General features: G+C 41.6%; 1 protein-coding gene across 1 annotated transcript in view; it reads right to left on the bottom strand.

Moving 5' to 3' along the window:
• Positions 1–23672, bottom strand: part of ACSS1 (acyl-CoA synthetase short chain family member 1) — a 151627-nt gene that overhangs the window by 4653 nt on the left and 123302 nt on the right. The window contains exon 12 of the mRNA XM_073672513.1: positions 23553–23616. Within this exon, the coding sequence (XP_073528614.1) occupies positions 23553–23616 (64 nt within the window). The remainder of the gene's footprint in view (positions 1–23552; positions 23617–23672) is intronic.

Genomic DNA, 23672 nt, shown 5'->3' on the forward strand with positions numbered 1-23672 from the left:
GTAAAATGCTTTTATCCTCTTTCTTCACATTTGGCATTTTCGCTTTTTAGCACACTGGTCACTTTTAAAGTGAACCTAACACCTGATACATGCTGTTCAATCTTAGGGCACCATATATCAGGCACTGGCTGAACGATCACAGCCAGGTATGTTGACCAAACTTTAATAGCCACCGGGGTCCAAGACCGAGGTAGAGACTAGTCGGACAGGCGCTTTTCTGCCCAGGACTGACAGGTACGTCAATCCATACATCAATCCATACATCCATGCATACGTGCACATATATGGAGAGACTTCTCACTCCAGGGTAGCGGCTGGGAAAAAGATGCAGGGGACCCGCCTGTCCGACTAGTCTACAGCGCGGTCTTAGTCCCTGGCAGCTATAAAACTATGTTTTTCTCTGAAATGCCGCAATGTTTCAGAGTCAAACATACCTGGCTAAGATCATACAGCCAGTGTCTGATACATGCTGCCCAAAGATTGGCCAGCATGTATCAGGTGCTAGGTTCACTCTATCAGTCCCATCTTAAAGACCCCCATACCTATTGAAGAGAAAAGTTGGCTAAATCGGTTAATTTAAGAGGAACTGACCAACCATTACATCTGTCTGGGGGGCTTCCATCTCTTCTACCATAGATGATGGATGTCAGGGAAAAGTAGGATTGGGCATATTGACTTTCATTGCCTGTTTATTTTGTTTTCCTCAGAGATAAGGCGCTGACTAGAAGTGTCTGATGGTTACTAACGATATAGACTGTTAATGTACTACAGATCATCTATATACAAGACGATGGTCTACTGGCCTGATTACAGAAGCTGACGAAACAGCGATGGGGACAGAACAATCACTAATACGATGTATGACATGTTTTCAACAGCACATGTCCTGATAAAACGGGGCGATGGCTCCTGATAATGATTTTTATACAGTGGTGGCCAAAAGTATTGACACCCCTGCAATTCTGTCAGATAATACTCAGTTTCTTCCTGAAAATGATTGCAATCACAAATTCTTTGGTATTATTATCTTCATTTAATTTGCTTGCAAAGAAAAAACACAAAAGAGAATGAAGCAAAAATCAAATCATTGATCATTTCACACAAATCTCCAAAAATGGGCCAGACAAAAGTATTGGCACCCTCAGCCTAATACTTGGTTGCACAACCTTTAGCCAAAATAACTGCGAACAACCGCTTCCGGTAACCATCAATGAGTTTCTTACAATGCTCTGCTGGAATTGTAGACCATTCTTCTTTGGCAAACTGCTCCAGGTCCCTGATATTTGAAGGGTGCCTTCTCCAAACTGCCATTTTGAGATCTCTCCACAGGTGTTCTATGGGATTCAGGTCTCATTGCTGGCCACCTTAGAAGTCTCCAGTGCTTTCACTCAAACCATTTTATAGTGCTTTTGGAAGTGTGTTTTGGGTCATTGTCCTGCTGGAAGACCCATGACCTCTGATGGAGACCCAGCTTCCTCACACTGGGCCCTACATTATGCTGCAAAATTTGTTGGTAGTCTTCAGACCATGCACACGGTCAAGCAGTCCAGTGCCAGAGGCAGCAAAGCAACCCCAAAACATCAGGGAACCTCCGCCATGTTTGACTGTAGGGACCGTGTTCTTTTCTTTGAATGCCTCTTTTTTTTCCTGTACACTCTATGTTGATGCTTTCTCCCAAAAAGCTCTGCTTTTGTCTCATCTGACCAGAGAACATTCTTCCAAAACGTTTTAGGCTTTCTCAGGTAAGTTTTGGCAAACTCCAGCCTGGCTTTTTTATGTCTCGGGGTAAGAAGTGGGGTCTTCCTGGGTATCCTACCATACAGTCCCTTTTCATTCAGACGTCGACGGATAGTACGGGTTGACACTGTTGTACCCTCGGACTGCAGGGCAGCTTTAACTTGTTTGGATGTTAGTCGAGGTTCTTTATCCACCATCCGCACAATCTTGCGTTGAAATCTCTCGTCAATTTTTCTTTTCCGTCCACATCTAGAGAGGTTAGCCACGGTGCCATGGGCTTTAAACTTCTTGATGACACTGCGCAAGGAAGACACAGGAACATTCAGGTCTTTGGAGATGGACTTGTAGCCTTGAGATTGCTCATGCTTCCTCACAATTTGGTTTCTCAAGTCCTCAGACAGTTCTTTGGTCTTCTTTCTTTTCTCCATGCTCAATGTGGTACACACAAGGACACAGGACAGAGGTTGAGTCAACTTTAATCCATGTTAACTGGCTGCAAGTGTTATTTAGTTATTGCCAACACCTGTTAGGTGCCTCAGGTAAGTTACAGGTGCTGTTAATTACACGAATTAGAGAAGCATCACATGATTTTTCAAACAGTGCCAATACTTTTGTCCACCCCCTTTTTTAGGTTTGGTGTGGAATTATATCCAATTTGGCTTTAGGACAATTATTTTTGTGTTTTTTCATTGAAGACAAATTAAATGAAGAGAATAATACCAATGAATTTGTGATTGCAATCATTTTCAGGAAGAAACTGAGTATTATCTGACAGAATTGCAGGGGTGCCAATACTTTTGGCCACCACTGTACATAGATAAAAGTCATACCACCAAATGAATGAGCATTTTCTTGATTTGTCGGGTGGTTGTTGTCCTGTTTAGATGGGTCAATAATCATCAACCAACACTTCTATGTATACTTAGTCATCAATTATTGGCTCTTAAAGGGCCATTACTCCCAGCACCTCATTGAAAACACATACTCGGCTGAGCTGAGCACTAATGTACTGTATATAGCGGGGTCAGTAAAGATAAATGTCAGGCAAATTATTCAGCCATTAGTTGTCTAATACTAGTGTGTCAAAATAGATAGAACTATTATAGGAGTGATACAGTTATTAGCAAACCAGAAAATATATAGTTGTTAAGTATGGAGCAGAGAAGCCCCTTATCAAGCAAATTTATAAATAAATGGCTGAGAAGTAAGCAAAACATTCAAAAAAATATTACACCAAGTTTGTACCTCATTAACGTAAATCAAAGCAATAAAAGTGAAGCTTTGAAGGTTGTAAAAGTAATTTTTCGGGTACGACTCATATAATAAGTTTGTCTTTTTGACACAAATGTATTTAACATTACATTGATTTTTCTAGCTAACATGCTATTGCACGAGTTTTTGCTGTATATCGGAATCACATAATTAAAATGTGATTGTTAGGCGTTGATTGCCAAGTACAAGGGAGGCTCTGGAATTCTGATGAATTTGTGGCTAGACTCCAAGAGATAGATTAAGACGGACTGAGAAAACGCAATAAACTGAAGTTGGAAGGTGATCAAAACTGATAACCCGCTTATTGATAAATGAATAATCTATGAAAGACTTTGGTCAGAAATTATGCTTATCCTCGGCTCTAGCTGCATGATACGATATATTTACTCAGGAAATTGTAAACTCAACATTCAGAAGAACTGGAAACATTTATTAAATGAAAGACTTCATCATGGTCATGGACAAGTTGGAATGCTGCCAATCATCTAGAACCACGCTTTCATTGTATCACTCAATCTTTTAAAAACTTTCCATTTAGTACATAGTTAGTAAAGCCGAATAAAGACTTGCGTCCATAAAGTTCGACCTGTTAGTTCTGTGATTGCTAAAGTTGATCCAGAGGAGGGCAAAAACCCCAAATGATTTAGCCAATCTTCACCTGAGGAAAAATTCCCTCCCGACTCTGAAACCAGCAGTCAGAATAAATCCCTGTATCAACCTACTATTTTATTTTATTTTTAAGTATATGCAGAAATCTGCCTGGTATCTAGAAATGCATCCAGTCCCCGCTTGAACTGGTTTAGTGAATCCGACATTACCGTCTCCTCACTCAGTGAATTCCATATTCTCACTGCTCTTACCGTAAAGAACCCCTTCCTATGCTGGTGCTGAAACCTTTTCTCTTCCAGTCTTAGTGAATGCCCTCTTGTTACCGTAATATCCCTCCTTTTGAACAAATCCCGGCCAAGGTCTCTATACTGTCCCCTAACATATTTGTACACATTTATTATGTCCCCCCTCAACCTTCTCTTTTCCAGGCTGAATAGTCCTAGTTTTGCCAACCTCTCTGGGTATTGCAGTCCCTCCATTCCCTTTATTAATTTTGTTGCCCTCCTTTGTACCTTTTCAAGCTCATTTATATCCTTTCTATATAGTGGGGCCCATAACTGAGCACAGTATTCCAAGTGTGGTCTGACCAATGCTTTGTACAGTGGAAGAACAATGTTCTCATCCTTTGCAGCTATACCTCTTCTGATACATCCCATTACCCTGTTTGCCCTTACAGCAGCCGCCTGACTTTGGGCACTCCAATTTAGTTTGCTATCAATCAAGATGCCCAAGTCCTTCTCCATCTCTGAATTCCCCAATGATTTCCCATTCAGTGAGTACTGGTGACTTCCATTTTTCCTTCCCATATGTATGACCTTACATTTCTCCTCGTTAAACCTCATTTGCCATTTAATGCTCCACCTACCCAGCTTATCCAAATCCCTCTGTAGGTCTGCACTGTCCTCTTTTGTATTAATTGTTTTACATAACTTTGTGTCATCTGCAAATATTGATATTTTACTATTTATCCTGTTGACTATGTCGTTAATAAAGATATTAAATAACATTGGGCCTAGTACAGACCCCTGTGGTACCCCACTAGTGACGCTTACCCAATCTGAGTATATTCCATTTATAACCACCCTCTGCCTTCTATCCTTTAGCCAGTTAGCTACCCACTTGCAGACATTTTCCCCCAGCCCCATCATTCTCATTTTGTATACCAACCTATTATGTGGCACGCTATCGAACGCTTTTGAGAAGTCGAGATACACGACATCCACTGGTTCCCCCTGATCTACTCGAGAGCTAACCTCCTCGTAGAAGTCAATCAGGTTTGTTTGGCAGGAGCGATTCCTCATGAATCCATGTTGGTTCGGGATTAAAAGATTATTAGCGTCAAGATGCTCCGTAATTGCCTCTTTAATGAAGCTTTCAAAAATTTTGCCCACAACGGACGTCAGACTCACCGGCCGATAGTTTCCGGTGTTACTTTTTGCTCCCTTTTTGAATATTGGCACTACATTCGCCTGTCGCCAATCAAGTGGCACAGACCCAGTCTCAACAGAGTCCTTAAATATAAGATATAAGGGTCTGTCTATCACATTACTTAGTTCCCTTAGTACCCGTGGGTGTATGCCATCAGGTCCTGGTGATTTGTTTATTTTAATGTTACTGAGGCGTTTCTGTACCCCAGCTTGGGTTAGATTTGTCATACTTAGTGGAGGATTAAGTTTGTCACTTCTCATTTCGCCTGTTAGTTCTTTTTCCTTTGTGAAAGTTGATGAAAAAAATTTATTTAATAGATTAGCTTTATCCTCATCTTTCTCTATGATTTTGCCTTCATCACTTTTTATCGGTCCAATATTATTCGATTTAATCCTTTTACTATTTATATACGTAAAGAACAGTTTGGGATTTGATCTACTTTCCCTAGCAATACGTCTCTCTGTTTCCTCCTTTGCTATTTTTATTTGTTTTTTGCAGGTTCTCGTTTTTTCCTTGTAACACATTAGTGCCTCCTTGCTGTTTTCCTGTTTTAATCTCTTGAATGCCTCTTTTTTGCTATTTAACGCCCCTTTTACGTTCTTGTTCAACCATATTGGTTTCCTCTTATTTCTGGCCCTTTTATTCCCATACGGTATATACCTCTCGCACTGAGTATTCAGAATTCTTTTGAAGGTTTCCCATTTACTATTCGTATTTCCTTGATTAAGAACTTTGTCCCAGTCTATAAGTTGAAGGTTTTCTTTCAGCTGATCAAACTTCGCCCTCCTAAAGTTTAATGTTTTAGTTGTTCCCTTATTGATAACCCTACTGCAGGGCATTTTGAAATTGATAATATTATGATCACTATTACCTAGGTGCCCCCCTATCTGTACCTCAGTTATTCTATCAGGCCTATTAGTCAATATTAAGTCCAACACGGCCTTCCCTCTCGTTGGTTCCTGCACTAGTTGGGAGAGATAATTATCCTTGATATTTGTCAAGAACCTTTTTCCTTTCTGCGATCTACAGGTTTCTGTTTCCCAGTCAATATCCGGGTAGTTGAAGTCCCCCATTACAATCACTTCATTATGTTTTGCTACTTTGTCTATTTGTCCTAATAGCAGTTTCTCATTCTCCTCTGTTATATTGGGTGGCTTATAGCAGACCCCCAGTAATATTTTATTATTATTTTTTGCCCCCTCTATCTCTACCCACATGGACTCTACCCCCTCTTCTCCCTCTCCTATTTCTTCCCTTAGTCTGGGCTTTAGACGTGACTTTACATATAAGCAGACTCCTCCGCCCTTCCCCTGTTTCCGGTCCCTTCTAAATAAACTATAATCTGTTAAATTTACCGCCCAGTCGTAGCTATCGTCTAGCCAAGTCTCTGTTATACCTACGATGTCATACCTCTCCTCCGATATAAGCGCCTGCAGCTCATCCGCCTTATTGGTCAGGCTTCTTGCGTTGGTCAGCATGCAAGATAAAACTTTGGGGTTATTTAGCATCCTATTCTTCTCTAACGATCTAACTGTACTATCCCCACCCCCCTCTCCACCCTCATTATATTCACTTCTCCCCTTCCCCCTTGCTTGCCTCACATCCCACCTATTTCCTTGGTTCCCCCCCCCCGTCTCTAGTTTAAAAACTCCTCCAACCTATTAGCCATCTTCTTCTCCAGCACCGCTGCACCCTCCCCATTGAGGTGCAGCCCGTCCCTACGGTAGAGCCTGTAGCCGACAGCGAAGTCGGCCCAGTTCTCCATGAACCCAAACCCTTCTGCCTTGCACCAACTCTTTAGCCACTTATTCACCTCCCTAACCTCCCGTTGGCGCTCCTGTGTGGCTCGCGGGATTGGTAGTATTTCTGAGAAAACTACCTTGGAGGTCCTTGCCCTAAGCTTCCTACCTAGATCCCTGAAATCATTTTTAAGGACCCTCCATCTACCACTCACTTTGTCATTGGTGCCAATGTGGACCATGACCGCTGGGTCTTCGCCAGCCCCACCCAGTAACCTGTCAACCCGATCCGCGATGTACCGGACTCGAGCGCCAGGGAGGCAGCACACCGTTCGGCGATCCCGGTCTTTGTGACAGATTGCCCTGTCTGTCCCCCTAATAATAGAGTCACCCACTACCAGGACCTGTCTAGCCTGCCCTACACTTCCCCCCTCCCCCTCATTACTGGAGCATACACTCCCCCGGCGGTCAGAGGATCTGTCGTGCTCCAATAATGCCGGTTCTGAACCAGCCTTCCTATACTTCTTCCCTCTATCCCTTCTAACTGTTACCCAGCTCCCTGCCTGTTCAACCTGCGCTTCCCCACTAAGCTCCACCCCCAGTGTTGACCCATTGAGTGTCTGCTCGGTGAGCAGCAAACTCCGTTCCATGTTGTCGATGCTCCTCAGTACCGCTATCTGAGCACTTAGATCCAGGATTTGGGCTTCCAAGTGCACGATATGCTCACATCTCTCGCAGCAGTATGGATCCCTGAGCAGTAGCTCAGGGAATGCATACATTGCGCAAGATGTACACTGCATGGCTCCGGCCACTCTATTTGCATGATAGAATACCCCAATATTAACATCATAAGAGGGGATCTCGAGCTACTGCTATAAAACGGGCGTCACTCACAATAGTTTACAGTGGAAAAAAGTTAATAAATGCTTGCTGCTTTTTATTTCTTCAGGTGACAGGAGCATCATGGAAGTGTAAAATGAGAACCTAGTGAGCAAATGATAGAAAGAGGAAAGGGCAGGGAGTATGCATTTATGTGAAGCTTGGGTGAGTCTTTGGATAAAATAGGGCTTCAAGATGGCTAGTCCTTCCTGAAACTACCTAAGAAGAAGGAAAGGTAAAAAGAATATAACTGATCTGCTTATGGCCACCATATGCATTAGAGTAAAAGTCAGCCAACTTCGCCAATTTTGAAAGAACCAGTTGACTATCTAATATGACTGGTGGGCCTCATGACCTTCCCCCAATAGGTGATGTTAGGGAGGAGAAAGTTTGGGCAGTTTATTTGTGTCCTCCTAAAGATAAAGCCCCTACCTGAGGGGTCTGGTAGGGGTTTGCTACACTCTCGAGCCGAGTGTGCATGTGTATGGGAGAGGGGAGAGATAGTCGTTGCCTTAACGAGTGCTCGTCCAGCAGCTATCTGATGTATATGAACACCCTAAAAAATTGACACGGTTCAGCTCAGCAAAGACGTGTTAAATTGACTGTCATGTATATAATGTTCTACTTGGTACAGTCAAAAACATGGATGGTATCGATCTTATATACAGTAATGGCTGAGAATATGTAAAGGGTTACTACGGGAAATAAATATGTATTCCAATTCACAGTCTGTTTAAAACTACAAAGGCTCGAATCTCTCTGCCTGTTCTTATATGTAACTTCATGTGACTCTACTACTTCTCACTGTGTGGGCCTTTAACTGCATTGTAATTGAACCCCTTCCCGCTGCGGCCATTTTTCCTTTTTGTGCCTTAGTTTTTTTCCCCCCTTATTCTAAGAGCCATATATATTTTCCAAGATATAGATAGCCATATGAGGGCTTGTTTTTTGAAGGACGAGGTGCAAATTTGAATGACATCATTCATTTTACCATGTAATGTATTGAAAAGTGAATACAAAATACAAGTGAGATGAAATGTTGAAGAAACATTGCCATGCTTTGTTTTTTTTTGGGGGGGAGGGGGAGTTGATTTTATGGCATTTATTATACCGTAAAAATGACCTGGCAACATGATTCTCCAGATCAGGACAATTACAGTAAAGTAACCTTTTTTCTCTGAGCTTCAAAAAATTCTGAACTTTGGTTCATGTCATTAAATCTGTTAGGCTGTGTGCCCACGATGCGTTTTTTAAGTGTTTCCGCAGCGGCAAAAACGCTGCAGAAACGCTTAAAAAATGCATGGTAGAAGGCCTGCCATGTTCCCCAATGATAATCCGCATGTGCTGTGCACATGCTGCGGAAATTTCCGCTGCGGATTATCATTGCGGAAAAAAACGCAGCAGTACCAATTATTTTGCGGAAGCGCTGCGTTTTCGCCGCCATTGACTTGCAATAGACCGCATGGATTATGCATCACTGGATCTGTACATGCGGAATGCAAACATTTCAATGTGCGGATGGTACCCAGGTCTAGAGGAGAGGAGACTCTCCTCCGGACCCGGGTACCATAGAAACTGTGGAAAAAAGAATAAAATAAAAAATAAATATGATCCTTACCTTCTGGCGGCCCCCGGTGCGCTCCTCCTCTCATGCCGGCAAATCGCAATGGACTGAAGGACCGGCACTGACGTCATAGTCATGTGACGGGTCACATGACGCTGACGTCGGCAGGTCCTTCAGTGCAGTGTACCGCGATCTGCCGGCAGTCAGCACAGAGCGAAGCAAGACACCGGGGGCCATCGGAAGGTAAGTATAGATTTATTTTTTATTTTTATACATTCTTTCGGTCACACTATATAAATCCATGCCATTTGCATGGATTTATATAGTGTGATCAAGTTGACAAGCACTTTCCAAGTGATGCTAAAATCGCTTGGAAAGCGCTTGTCAACCCACGTGCGGAAATGCATGTGAAGAACGCTTCACATCCGCATGTCCCTGGCAGGAAAAACGTATGTACAATCTGCATGCATTTTTTCTGCCAGGGAGATGCAGAAACGCTCAGGAAAAATCCGGAGCATTTCTGCATCGTAGGCACATAGCCTTATTCTTCCATTGATGAACCTGTGTAATGGCTTATTTTTTTTGCATTTCGAACTGTAGTTTTGAATAGTATCATCTTGGGGTGTATAGTACATTTTGATTGCTCTATATTCCATTTTTGACAGAGGCGGCACAAACAGAAAGAGCAAATTTTGGCGGTCTAATGGGTTAAATCATTTTATATTTTAAGAAATCTGACTTTTATCAACGCAGCAATACCAAATATACTTATTTTTAAAAAGAATGTAATTTCTTCATTTTTAACTGGGGAAAAGGGTGTCATTCGAATTTTTTTTAATATACATGAAAACTTTTATTTTTACTTTCCAGTGTATTTTTTAGTCTTCACAGGGAGGGAACTTGAACTTTTAGTCCACATATGGGATTTGAGTGCTTTTACTAAATACTGCAATATTTAAGTCATGATCTTCTATGATGTCAAGCCTATGGTTAGACTTCAAAGGAGTGTAAAGCCGGCAGTGATGAAGGCTTTCAGCAGACCCCTGGCTGAAATGGCAACCCATTAGTCATTATATTGCACGGTGATGGGCATGTAATGTAAATTGTAGTTGGATTTAACGTGCTAAAATCAACAGTATGTCTAAATATTGTAAACATAACCTAAGTCAAACCTGAAACTCTTATTGCTGCATAGATTATGGCTGTTATTGGTAAAAGTAATGCTATGAGTCTCCTACTATTTTTTTTGCCATCTGAGAGAGGTAAGTATACACAGTAGGTAGTTCTCTCTATTGACAGTGGTTTCCGTTGCCTAAAGGGGCTGTTCCATAAAGCACATTTATCACCTATCCCCAGTATATATAATAAATATTTAATTTCTTGGGGTCCAACTGCTGGAACCCGCACCATTGATGAGATTGTGGTCCCAAAGTCCTGCTATTCATCTCTATGGGAGAACTGGTCAACACATGTTCATTACCACTCCCATAGACTCATAGAAGTATTGTACTGCTCTATTAACAGAGGTGACTTTGGTATTCACTTCTAATGAGCAAATACAGTCCCTACAATCGCAATGTCTTATATTATGTACCATTCAATCTGTGAGTTTTTTGAGACACTTCACTACCTCTTGACCCCAATGATGGTCCTGTTCTTGTGGTATTCCTTCTTTCTGTCCTGTGTGTCTTCTTTGGCTAGCTTCTTGTCTGTCCTTCTAGTTGCTTTCTGGGTAAAATTAATGTGAATCGATTCCCAGGACTTAGTCCAGCAGCTAAGTCAGTAATCTGTGGTCACTGGACAGGAGCTTGAAGAACCTCTTTATACTCCCAGCATCCGCAGCTCTTCTTTTGATTAGATTCTCTGGCGCCCATCATCATGTCGTCATGATGAACATTTGATGTTGTGCCAGGTCAGCTAATCAAAAAAAGAGCTACAGATGCCAGGATGTAGGAGGCAGTTATCAGGATGCCACCCTAGCGCCCACACATTACCGACATGGTCGATGGATCGGGTCCTGCAAACTGATTCGCACAAAATCTTTTTATGGGTCATTGGGTTCTGCTTTTGACTCCTGGCTTAATCTCTCACACTGTTCCTGATCTATATTCCACTTCTGTTCTTCCGAGAAACCTCTTCTCTGCTATCTCATTTTAGATACCACTTTCGGGGTACTCTTGGAATTTCATAGCAACAAATTCCACATAACTCTCATAAGACTAAAGATAAATGCCAGAGGAAATGCTTGAAGTATGTTTTGGAAACTTGAAAATTGTTACGTCAAGTTCACTGGCAAATATAAGGTGGGGTAGACAAAATTAGCACCCCTTCATTCTTCTTTTCTACTGAAGGACACATTCCAGGCTTGTAAGGGCACCAGCATTCTCCAATACTGTGTGGCATTCTGGCATGCCATTCTCAGCTGCGTTCACGAGTCCTTAGTGCAATAAACTCTGTGTTAATGGCAGAAAACTATCCACTGTGTAAAGTAAATGGACTGAGCAGTAAATGTGGGTAAATTGTTCAACACATGGATGATTTAGATAAAAGATTAACAGCCTTCTCACCTCAACACACGCTGCTTTCCTAGGCACACACACTTAATTCCTGTTTTAAAAATATATTTTTGTGCATTTTATATATTATAGGGGTTGTTCTAGATTAGAAAAAAAAGGGTTTACTTGTTTTCGAAAAATAGCGCCACAGGTAACCAATGTCTGTGTCTGGTATTGCAGCTCACCTCCAGTAAGGTGTATGAGGCTAAACTCAGTACAAAACAAAAAAAAAGTTGGTGCTGTTCATGGAAGAAAAAAAAATATTTTTCCTAATCCTGGACAATCCTCATAAGGCTGTAATATCTTAACCCCTTTAATAACTACCACTGAAACCTTTTTACTGGCCGTCGAGACGACTTCTTTTGAAGCAGCTATGGAGCTGTGGATCTCCGAAATTCAGCATTTTTAATGTGCAAAATACTAAAAAAACAAAACTATACTTATTTAGTCTAGAATAATGTTAGCTTGCTTTTTCAACCTCATAGTAAACTGCTGAAAAAAATGCTAAGTTAAAGGATAAATGATATGTATGCCAAAATAATGGCACTGAAAAATACAGCTTGCCCCACACAAAAAACAAGCCGCAGGGCTCTTGAAATGCGACAATGAAAATAGCAAAAAACAGGGTTTTTCTTTAAGGGAGCCATTGGTGAGATTGTTTGGAAAGTAGGATCATATTATATGATATATATATGAATTCTTGCTATCAATGCTGCAGTATTACTCACTATTTCATTTGCCAAGTGGTCAGAACAGCTTCCAGTGACGTAGATGTGATAATCATTTATGGCAGTAATTCTGCAGCAGAGACCAGGATTATACACCATAGGTGCTGTAGTTTTATGAGGGTTACTCATTAGCTTAGTCTTCGGTAAGGCGTTTCCATAAATCAGCACCCTACATAACCCCTTATATGAGTCATGCTAAGAACTCTTTGAGCTGTCCTTGAGATTATTTCAGAGGGCCGTGTCTAACATTTCATACATGTTTTGACTGACATGGTTATGATAAGTTGATAAGTGGAGTGTTAAGTGAGGTAGGACATTGAGGAGTTCATGTCTGTCGTCTGCTGCAGAGCTGTGATTTGTGTAAGAAATAATAGACTATTGGTGCCAACGCTTTGGCCTTGTGTTTCTTTTTACTTATTGCTTTCTTTAACAATTACATGCAGGTTGAGGATGGATAATACTAAAATATAGGACACTGGTCGAGTTCCTGTGCCTATTTTAGCTTTTTTGAGACGGTAAAAACGACAAGTTTTTTAGTGGAAACCACTCCTTCTTAATTCAGTTTTTGGAGAAGTCTTTGTTTACGGTTTTGAAGAGATATTCAAGCATTTTTGAAGAATTTGTTCTTGACGCATACAGTATTTTGCAGCCTTTTTGATTGGAATGTGCCTAGTTTAGCGCAATTTCTATACCCTTCTAAGAAGTGACAGATACTTTCTTTTCTCCCACCAGGCTTTTTCAGAAGAAAAAAGCTCAAAAGACTGAATATACAAACAGCAAAGTCTTTTTACAATAGGAATGGATAGGAAGAGGCTTTCAAGCATTATTGGGCAATTTTTCAGGTACCTTTTGGAGTGGGCCTGCTCCTAAAACCCTTAAAAAAAACTCCATGTGTACATATCCTTAAACGGCCCCATGACCATGTAGACTTTTATTTGGGGATTCCAGCAATATATTTATTGTTTTATGGAACTGCATAAAATTGAGGAAAATCAACTTATATACAGAAGCTTGCTGAATGCTAATGAACCAGGACCAGTCTAGTAAAGTATTTATTCACTCAGATTAGTTAGGGTTCATAGGCTGCAGTCATGACCCAAGACATGATTTACAGTCCTCACACTGTCAGTCTCTTCACAGTTTGCGCTCCTCCCGGTATAACAGGCCATAGTATACCCCAAGTCCAGACTATACCTGGGGTTAAAAAGGCCTAGGCTTGATTATACCCTGGGTATATTATGGCCTAAGCCAAGGCTATTTCATACCGCCTCATGCCAGATTATACCCCCCTTGATATCAGCAACGTTGAGTAATAAAGAATCCTACTGCACTTCTCAGTAGTTACACATTAAAAGCTGCTGTGTGTCTGAGTATGATAGAAAGGGATCTGCACACTTTTCGACCAGAGACAGGATGAGAAAGTCAGAAAAATGATAAGATCGAGTTACAATTGCATTCTAAGGTAAAAACACTTATCTTAGTGGACAACAGTGTAATCTCAGATGTAATGACTGTTGTCCGTTACCAGTGATCAATCTTCATCATGTGATTAACAACACAAATACCTTCCCACTACATGTAAGTCAGTTTTATGTTATTAAAAAATGGCATCTAAAATCTATCTCATTTACAAGGGCTCATAAAATAGAGGGGTATATTGTAGCCTGGAGGGCTATAGTTTGGCCTATGCTATTTAACACCCCCGTGTATAGTTTGGCCTAGAACAGTTTATCCCCCGGGGTATACTATGGCCTGGGCGAAACTATACCAGGGTTTAATCTGGACAGGGGTTACTTTGGCCTGTTACTCCAGCATCTACCCTATCACAGATCTGCTCTGCAGTGGGATTGCAGAGTTGTCTGCTTTTGTACCGGCAAGCTATTAGAAGAGCCAGGATGAACACAAATGTGGAAACCCATGCAGTACAGGGACTGATAATCACATCCACAGAGCCTGACTGCAGCTACTGAACCCAGACTGGTGTCAGTAAGCGCCTCACTGGACTAGTCCTTATTCAACATAAAACAGAGAGGTGCTGAATATAAATGTTTTTTCCTAAAATATGTGAAGTTGCATAAAAAAAAAAAAAACAACATAAAATATCTGAAAAAAGTCTTGGGAGGGGGGCAGTTTAAATGCATGTTCAGGCTGAGTTTTTCTGCTAAGTTTTTTGAGCAAAATCTCTCCAAAAACCATGAGGAGTTAAAATACTACAAGTATTGATTGGAGAGTTGAAAAGTTTTCTCAACAACGGCCATTACACAGTAAATGGAGTTGTGTTGATCAGCTCCATACACTGTTTACATCTGGACAACGACAGAGCTAAAAACAGCTGATCATGTGGGATGTGTGGTGTAAGATGCCCACTGATATAATATTGAAGAATTATCCTTAAGGTAGATCATTAATATCAGAAAACCGGACAACCACTTTAAGGAAGCATTAAGGTATGTAGCTAGTGTTGGCTGGCTGGGCACGTGTCCTTGCCCCTTGGGTCTGTGCGCTGCAATATACGCTGCCCGCCAAACAGAGGCCAGCAGCCGACGTTGGCACACACGTGACTGGGGGCGCATGACAGTGACGTCATGCGCTCCCATTGCTGGCACACTGAAGTCAGCTGCTGGCTTCAGAAGAGGACGCCGCACAGCAGAGGGAAGGTGAGTATAATCATTTTTTTTTCTATGCATCAAAGAACAGCTGCAAAACGGGGGACATACACACGTGGCCAAAATTGTTGGTACCCCTCGTTTAATGAAAGAAAAACCCACAATGGTCACAGAAATAACTTGAATCTGACAAAAGTAATAATAAATTAAAAATCTATGAAAATGAACAAATGAAAGTCAGACATTGCTTTTCAACCCTGCTTCCACAGAATTTTTAAAAATATTAAACTCATGAAATAGGGCTGGACAGAAATGATGGTACCCTTAACTTAATATTTTGTTGAATAACCTTTTGAGGCAATCACTGCAATCAAACGATTCCTGTAACTGTCAATGAGACTTCTGCACCTCTCGACAGGTATTTTGGCCCAGTCCTCATGAGCAAACTGCTCCAGTTGACTCGTGTTTAAAGGTTGCCTTTTCCAGACGACATGTTTCAGCTCTTTCCAAAGATGCTCAATAGGAATAAGGTCAGGGCTCATAGAAGGCCACTTCAGAATTGCCCAATGTTTACCTCTTAGCCATTCTTGGGTGTTTTAGCTGTGTGTTTTGGGTCATTATCCTGCTGCAAGACCCATGACCAGCGACTTAGACCAAGCTTTCTAACACTGGGCAGCACATTTCTCTCTTGAATCCCTTGATAGTCTTGAGATTTCATTGTACCCTGAACAGATTCAAGACACCCTGTGCCAGATGCAGCAAAGCAGCCCCAGAACATAACAGAGCCTCCTCCATGTTTCACAGTAGGGACAGTGTTCTGTTCTTGATATGGTTCATTTTTCCGTCTGTGAACATAGAGCTGATGTGCCTTGCCAAAAATTTCCATTTTTGTCTCATCTGTCCATAGGACATTCTCCCAGAAGCTTTGTGGCTTGTCAACATGTAGTTTGGCAACTTCCAGTCTGACTTTCATTTGTTCATTTTCATAGATTTTTTATTTATTATTACTTTTGTCAGATTCAAGTTATTTCTGTGACCATTGTGGGTTTTTCTTTCATTAAACGAGGGGTACCAACAATTTTGGCCACGTGAGTATATACCAGGATGGGGAACATATATACCAGGATGGGGGATATCTATATCAGAATGTGCCCAGGATGGGAAACATACATACAAGGATAATAATCTTTTTATTTATATACCGACAACATATTCCGCAGCGCTTTACAACTCAGACAATTTACAGACATTACATTAGGCACTGTCCCCATTGGGGCTCCTAATCTATATTCCCTATCAGTATGTTTTTGGAGTGTAGGAGGAAACCGGAGAACCTGAGGGAAACCCACGCAAACTCGGGGAGAACATACAAACTCCTTGCAGATGTTGTTCTTGGTGGGATTTGAACCCAGGACTCCAGCGCTGCAAGGTCCCAGGATGGGGAACATACATACTAGGATGGGGAACATATATACCAGGATGGGGAACATATATACCAGGATGGGGGACATATATACCAGGATGGGGGACATATACACCAGGATGGGGGATATATATACCAGAATGTGCCCAGGATGGGAAACATACATACCAGGATGGGCCCAGGATGGGGAACATATATACCAGTATGGGGCCCAGGATAAGGGACATATATACCAAAATGGGAAACATATATATCACAATGGGGAATATATATCAGGATGAGGAACATATATACCAGGATGGGCGCAGGATGGAGAACATCTATACCAGGATGGGGAACATATATACCAGGATGAGCCCAGGATGGAAAACATCTATCTCAGGATGGGGAACATATATACCAGGATGGGCCCAGGATAAGGGACATATATACCAGGATGGGGGGCATATATACCAGGAGGGAGCCAGGATGGGGTACATTACAACATAATGGGGAGGTGGGGCAACTCGTATGTCCTTATAGTAACATAGTCTTCCTTCAACCTTAAAAACTAAGTCCATCTAGTTCAACCAATAGCCTAACATGTTAACCCAGAGGAAGGCAAAAAAAAAACATGTGGCAAACACTAAGCTCCACATTGGGGAAAAAAATTCCTTCCCGACTCCATACGACAATCAGACTAGTTCCCTGGATCAACGCCCTATCAAGGAATCTAGTATATATAACCTGCAATATTATACTTTTCAAGAAAGGCATCCATGCCCTTCTTAAATGTTAGTAGTGAATCACTCATTACAACATCATGCGGCAGAGAGTTCCATAGTCTCACTGCTCTTACAGTAAAGAATCCCTGTCTGTGATTATGATTAAACCTTCTTTCCTCCAGACGTAGAAGATGCCCCCTTGTCCCCATCTCTGGCCTCAGAGTAAAAAGATCAGTAGACAGGTCTTTGTACTGTCCCCTCATATACTTATACATTGTAATAAGATCACCCCTAAGCCTTCGTTTTTCCATAGTAAATAACGCCAAACGTAATAACCTGTCTTGGTATTGCAGACCCCCCAGTCCTCTAATAACCTTGGTCGCTCTTCTCTGCACCCTCTCTAGTTCTTATACACCGGAGACCAGAACTGTACACAGTATTCTATGTATTGTCGCACTAGTGACTTGTATAGAGGTAAAATTATGTTCTCCTCATGAGCATCTATGCCTCTTTTAATGCATCCCATTATTTTGTTTGCCTTTGCAGCAGCTGCCTGACACTGGCCACTAAATGTGAGCTTGTCGTCCACCAATACGCCCAGGTCTTTTTCAGTTACAGTTTTGCCCAGTGTTTTACAATTAAGCATATAATTATACATTTTATTTCCCCTGCCCAAGTGCATTACCTTACATTTAACCCCATTGAAGCTCATTTGCCATTCATCAGCCCAAGCTTCTAGTTTACATAGATCCTCCTGTAATATAAAATTGTAATCCTCTGTATTGATTACCCTGCAGAGTTTAGTGTCATCTGCAAATAATGAAATATTACTCTGTATGCCCCCTACAAGGTCATTAATACGTATGTTAAAAAGAAGGGGGCCCAATACTGACCCCTGTGGTACTCCACTGTTAACTGAGACCCAGTCTGAGTGTTTACCATTAATAACCACCCTTTGCTTCCTATCACTGAGCCAATTCTTAACCCACATACATATATTTTCCCCTATCCCCATTGTTCTCATTTTATGTATCAACCTTTTGAAAAATCCATATACACAACATCCACTGCATTTCCTTGGTCCAGTCCGGAACTTGCCTCCTCATAAAAACTGATCAGATTAGTTTGACAGGTCCCTCGTAAACCCATGTTGATATTGGGTGATGAGGTTATTCTTCTTCAGATACTCTAGTATAGTATCTCTTAGGAAACCCTCCAGGATTTTACCCACAGTAGAGGTTAAGCTTACTGGCCTATAATTTCCAAGTTCAGTTTTTGTCCTCTTTTTGAATATTGGCACCACATTTGCTATACACCAGTCCTGTGGTACAGACCCTGTTATTATGGAATCTTTAAAGATTAAAAATAATGGTCTATCTATGACGTTACTTAATTCCTGCAGTACTCGCTGGTGTATCCCATCCGGGCACGGGGATTTGTCAACTTTAGTGATTTTTAGACGCCGCCGTACTTGCTGCTGGGTTAAGCAAGTGACATTTAATGGAGAATTTTTGTTATCACTGATCATGTTTTCTGTCATGCGATTTTGTTGTGTAAATACGGTTGAAAAAAAATCATTTAGCATATTGGCTTTTTCCTCATCCTCATCCACCATTTCACCCAGACTATTTTTAAGGGGGCCAACACTATCATTTTTTAGTTTTTTACTATTTATGTAGTTAAAGAATATTTTGGGATTATTTTTACTTTCTCTGGCAATGATTCTCTCTGCCTTGATTTGGTTTTTACAGAATTTATTTAATTTTCTATATTTATTTAATGCCTCATCACTACCTACTTGCTTTAGTTCTCTAAATGCTTTCTTTTTGTCACTTATTGCGCCCCTTACAGCTCTATTTAGCCATAATGGTTTCCTCCTATTTCTAGCATGTTTATTCCCATAGGGTATATATTGTGCACAGGTCCTATTCAGGATGCTAATAAATGTCTCCCATTAGCTTTCTGTAGCTTTATGTCTCAGGATATCGTTCCAGTTTATTGCACTAAGATCATCTCTCAACCGTTGGAAATTTGCCTTCCTGAAGTTTAGTGTCCTTGTAACCCCTCTACTACACATCTTATTAAAGGATGCATGAAAACTTATTATTTTGTGATTACTATTACCCAAGTGACCCCCAACTCGTATATTTGATATGCGGTCTGGCCTATTGGTTAATATTAGGTCTAGCAGTGCCCCCCTTCTTGTTGGGTCCGGAACCAGTTGTGAAAGGTAATTGTCTCTCATAGTTGTCAAAAACCTATTACCTTTGCTTGAACTACAGGTTTCTGTACCCCAATGTATTTCAGGGTAGTTGAAGTCCCCCATAATAATAACTTCTCCTTGAGTCGCTGCTTCATCTATTTGCTTTACGAGGATATTGTCCGCTGCTTCCATTATTTTTGGAGACTTATAACAAACCCCTATCAGTAATTTATTATTTTTCCCCCTCCCCTTATCTCCACCCACAGGGACTCTACACTTTCATTAGATTCACATATATCCTCCCGCAAGATGGGTTTTAAGGATGATTTTACATATAAACACCCCCGGTCATTTCTGATACATGCATTTTATGTATCTCTCTGTACCTCTATTCCTTCTTACTTTATTGACTGTTCTAACCCCATACCCAATTTCTTTATTTGTGCACAGGTCACTATCTGCACTATCTTCCTCACCTATAAAATGAATACTCTCCCCCCCAATCCCTAATTTAACCCCTTCGCAAATTTGGGTTTTGTCGTTTTTGCTTTTTCGTTTTTTGCTCCCCTTGTTCCCAGAGCCATAGCGTCTTTATTTTTTGGGCAATATGGCCGTGTGAGGGCTTATTTTTTGCGGGACAAGTTGTACTTTTCAACGCCATTACTAGTTTTAACATATCGTGTACGGGAAAACGGGAAAAAAATTCCAAGTGCGGTAAAATTGCAAAAAAAGTGCAATACCACAGTTGTTTTTTATTTATTTTTTTTACCACGTTCACTGAATGCTAAAACTGACCTGCCATTCTTATTCTCCAGGTCATTACGAGTTCGTAGACACCAAACATGTATAGGTTATTTTATATTTAAGTGGTGAAAAAAATTTCCAAAATTTGGTAAAAAAAACTAAAAAAAATAGCGCCATTTTCCGAGACCTGTAGCGTCTCCATTTTTCGTGATCCGGGGCTGGGTGAGGGCTTATTTTTTGCGTGCCGGGCTGACGTTTTTATTGATACCATTTTGGGGTAGATCCGATGTTTTGATTGCCCGTTATTGCATTTTATTGCAATTTTGCGGCGACCAAAAAACTTAATTCTGGCGTTTAGAATTTTTTTCACATTACACCATTTACCGATCGGATTAATTCTTTTTTTATATTGATAGATGGGGCGATTCTGAACGCGGCGATACCAAATATGTGTTTGTGGGGTTTTTTTTTTTATATTTTATTTTGAATGGGGCGAAAGGGGGGTGATTTAAACTTTTATATTTTTTTTATTTTTTTTATATTTTTAAAAACATTTTTTTTCACTTACTGCTTGCTTCAATAGTCTCCATAGGAGACTAGAAGCAGCAGTTGTCTAATCGGCTCTGCTACATACAGGGGATCAGCAGATCCCCTGCATATAGCAGAAATGGTCCTGTGCTATGAGCGCGGACCACTAGGTGGCGCTCATAGCGACGAGATCATGACAACCACAGGCGTCTGCTGCAGACCCTGGGTTGTCATGCCCACCCATTGGTGACCCGCGATCACGTGACGGGGTCGCCGATGGGCGGGGCTTATGACGCGCAACCCGGAAGCGGCCGTTAAATGCCGCTGTCGGAGATTGACAGAGGCATTTAACATGTTAACAGCCGCGGGTGGATCGCGATTCCACCCGCGGCTGTTGCGGGCACATGTCAGCTGTAAGAATCAGCTGACATGTGCTCCGTTCAGTGAGGGCTCAGCGCAGCAACCCTCACTGAACTGGGGATACGCAAATGTGCGTACTAAGACGTCATGGGTTGGAAAGGGGTTAAACACTTCTCCAACCTTCTAGCCATTTTCTCCCCCCAGGACAGCTGCACCCTCTCCATTGAGGTGCAGCCGGTCCCTAGCGTAGAGTCTGTAGCCAACTGAGAAGTCGGCACAGTTCTCCAGGAACCCAAATCCCTCCTTCCTACACCAGTTCTTGAGCCACTTATTTATCTCCCTAATCTCCCGTTGCCTCTCTGGCGTGCCACGTGGTACAGGTAGTATTTCAGAGAATACCAGCTTGGAGGTCCTTGCTTTAAGCTTGCAGCCTAATTCCCTGAAATCATCTTTAAGGACCTTCCACCTACCTCTAACTTTGTCATTTGTGCCAATGTGCACCATGACCGCTGGGTCCTCACCAGCCCCTCCCAGTAATCTGTCAACCCGATCAGAGATGTGCCGGACTCGAGCGCCAGGTAGGCAGCACACTGTTCGACGATCCCTGTGTTTGTGACAGATTGCCCTATCTGTTCCCCTAATAATTGAGTCCCCCACTACCAGCACCTGCCTGACCAGCTCTGCTCTCCTATTTCCCTCCTTACTGAAGCTGACACTCCTCCGGCTTTCAGGGGACATGCCTTGCTGCGGCAGTGCTACCCCTGTACCGTCACCCCCCTCATCTGCCAACTTTGCAAACTTATTGGGGTGTGCCAGATCAGGACTAGCCTCCCTGGCACTCTTCCCTCTACCCCCTTCTAACTGTCACCCAGCTAGCTGCCTCACTGTCCTGCAGCTCCCTACTACCACCCTCCCCCACATCTACCCCAGTGAGCAGCTGCTCAGTGAGCAGCAGACTTCTTTCCATATTGTCAGCTGCTCATTTAGATCCAGTACCTGGGCTTCCAAATGCACAACGTGCTCACCTCTCGCGCAGCAGTATGCACCCACGACCGTTCAAGGATTGCATACATGTGGCAAGATGTACACTGGATAGCATTGCCAATAATGGATCTCATTTTCTAATGGGGATTGCACTAGACAGAAATGTTAGGTAAAAAGAAATGTAAAGAATTAATAAAATACAGACAGCAATTCAGTCCAAATTCCTCCCTTCCAAACTCCCTGAATCCAAAGTCACTGAATCACACGTCACACACTTACTTCCGTTTGCACTTACACTCCAGTCACACTCAGCTCGTTCACACTCGCTAAGGAAAAAGATTTAAATAGTTTTTTTTTTCCCCTTTTGCAGCAATGCACCCTACAGCTCAATGCACTTCCAAAAAGGAAGGATATAGGATTTAGAACGCTATAAGAGCCCATACATCTGACGAACATGCGTGGAGGGTGTATAAATAACACCCTGTTATTAAATTAAACATACATTTCCAGGAAAAATAACAGAAGAACAGGGTAATGCAGAGTTCTGGGAAAACATGGTTCAGGGTGACTGCTTTAGAAGAAATACAAGAAATCTGACTGATCCTTAATATTCAACCTATAATGATATCAAACACAGAGAAATCCAGTGAAAAGTGATTTGGCTCTTAGACCTGTGCTTAGTCTCGTGCTCCCACTGCCGTCATGTGTATTCTTGTGTGAACCCTATTAAATTACCTATTAAACCACATCTAAGATTGATAATTATCTATGCGAGGAACTTCCAAAAATACAACCAAATCCTGGCTGTCGACTACACTTACTCATACATTCAGATTCTGATACACGTCTTCAAGTGAGTTACCAAATCTGTTTGGGAATTGGTCACCGGGTTTATGCTGTCCTATCTGAGTATAACATAGTGTCCGAGACACTGATTCTATCACTAAAGTACTTTATTATTTGAAGTTCTGTCCACTATGTGCGCATGGTGCTGATACCTCAATATTCATGAGCTGAAGCTCTACCCGCTCACCTTTGATTTACATTTGTCTCCCTATATGCAGTGATGGGAGAAAACTGTCAATCAGTGGCAATGGTGGGAGCCGCAGCTGATGCATGCCAAGACTCCAGCGCTGTCGAATATAAATAGGAATTTTATGAGAACAGCTGCAAGTAGAAGATACAACCAATTAGGGTCTCTGTCACTACTTCATATTGCGCTCAGATAAAGCAGCATAAGCCTGGTGACCGGTTAATGATGACATTCTGACTAATGAATTAGCACAAGAATTGCAAAATAGTCTCAGCATTAATAGCATTTAATGAACCTGTAAGCTCCAAAATGTACGCTGAAATAAAAACTGTAAAACAGCAATAAAACATTCTTATTGGATAGACCCCTCAATGTTCTATGTCCAGGTTAGTAGCAAATGATAGTACATTACATTTTTATTAACCTACAAAAATTAGGATGATCAGGACATTGTACCTTCTCCTTTGATGTCATGAGGAAAACCAATGACAGCAGTTTCTGGAACATCTGGATGTTCATCCTAAAAAATGAAATTGAAGAATAAAATTCTATTAGTGGCACACATTAATAAAGCTT

This window comes from Phyllobates terribilis, unplaced genomic scaffold, assembly GCF_046119375.1.
Source record: "Phyllobates terribilis strain yellow unplaced genomic scaffold, ASM4611937v1 Scaffold_3__8_contigs__length_932513732, whole genome shotgun sequence".
Lineage (NCBI taxonomy): Eukaryota > Metazoa > Chordata > Amphibia > Anura > Dendrobatidae > Phyllobates > Phyllobates terribilis.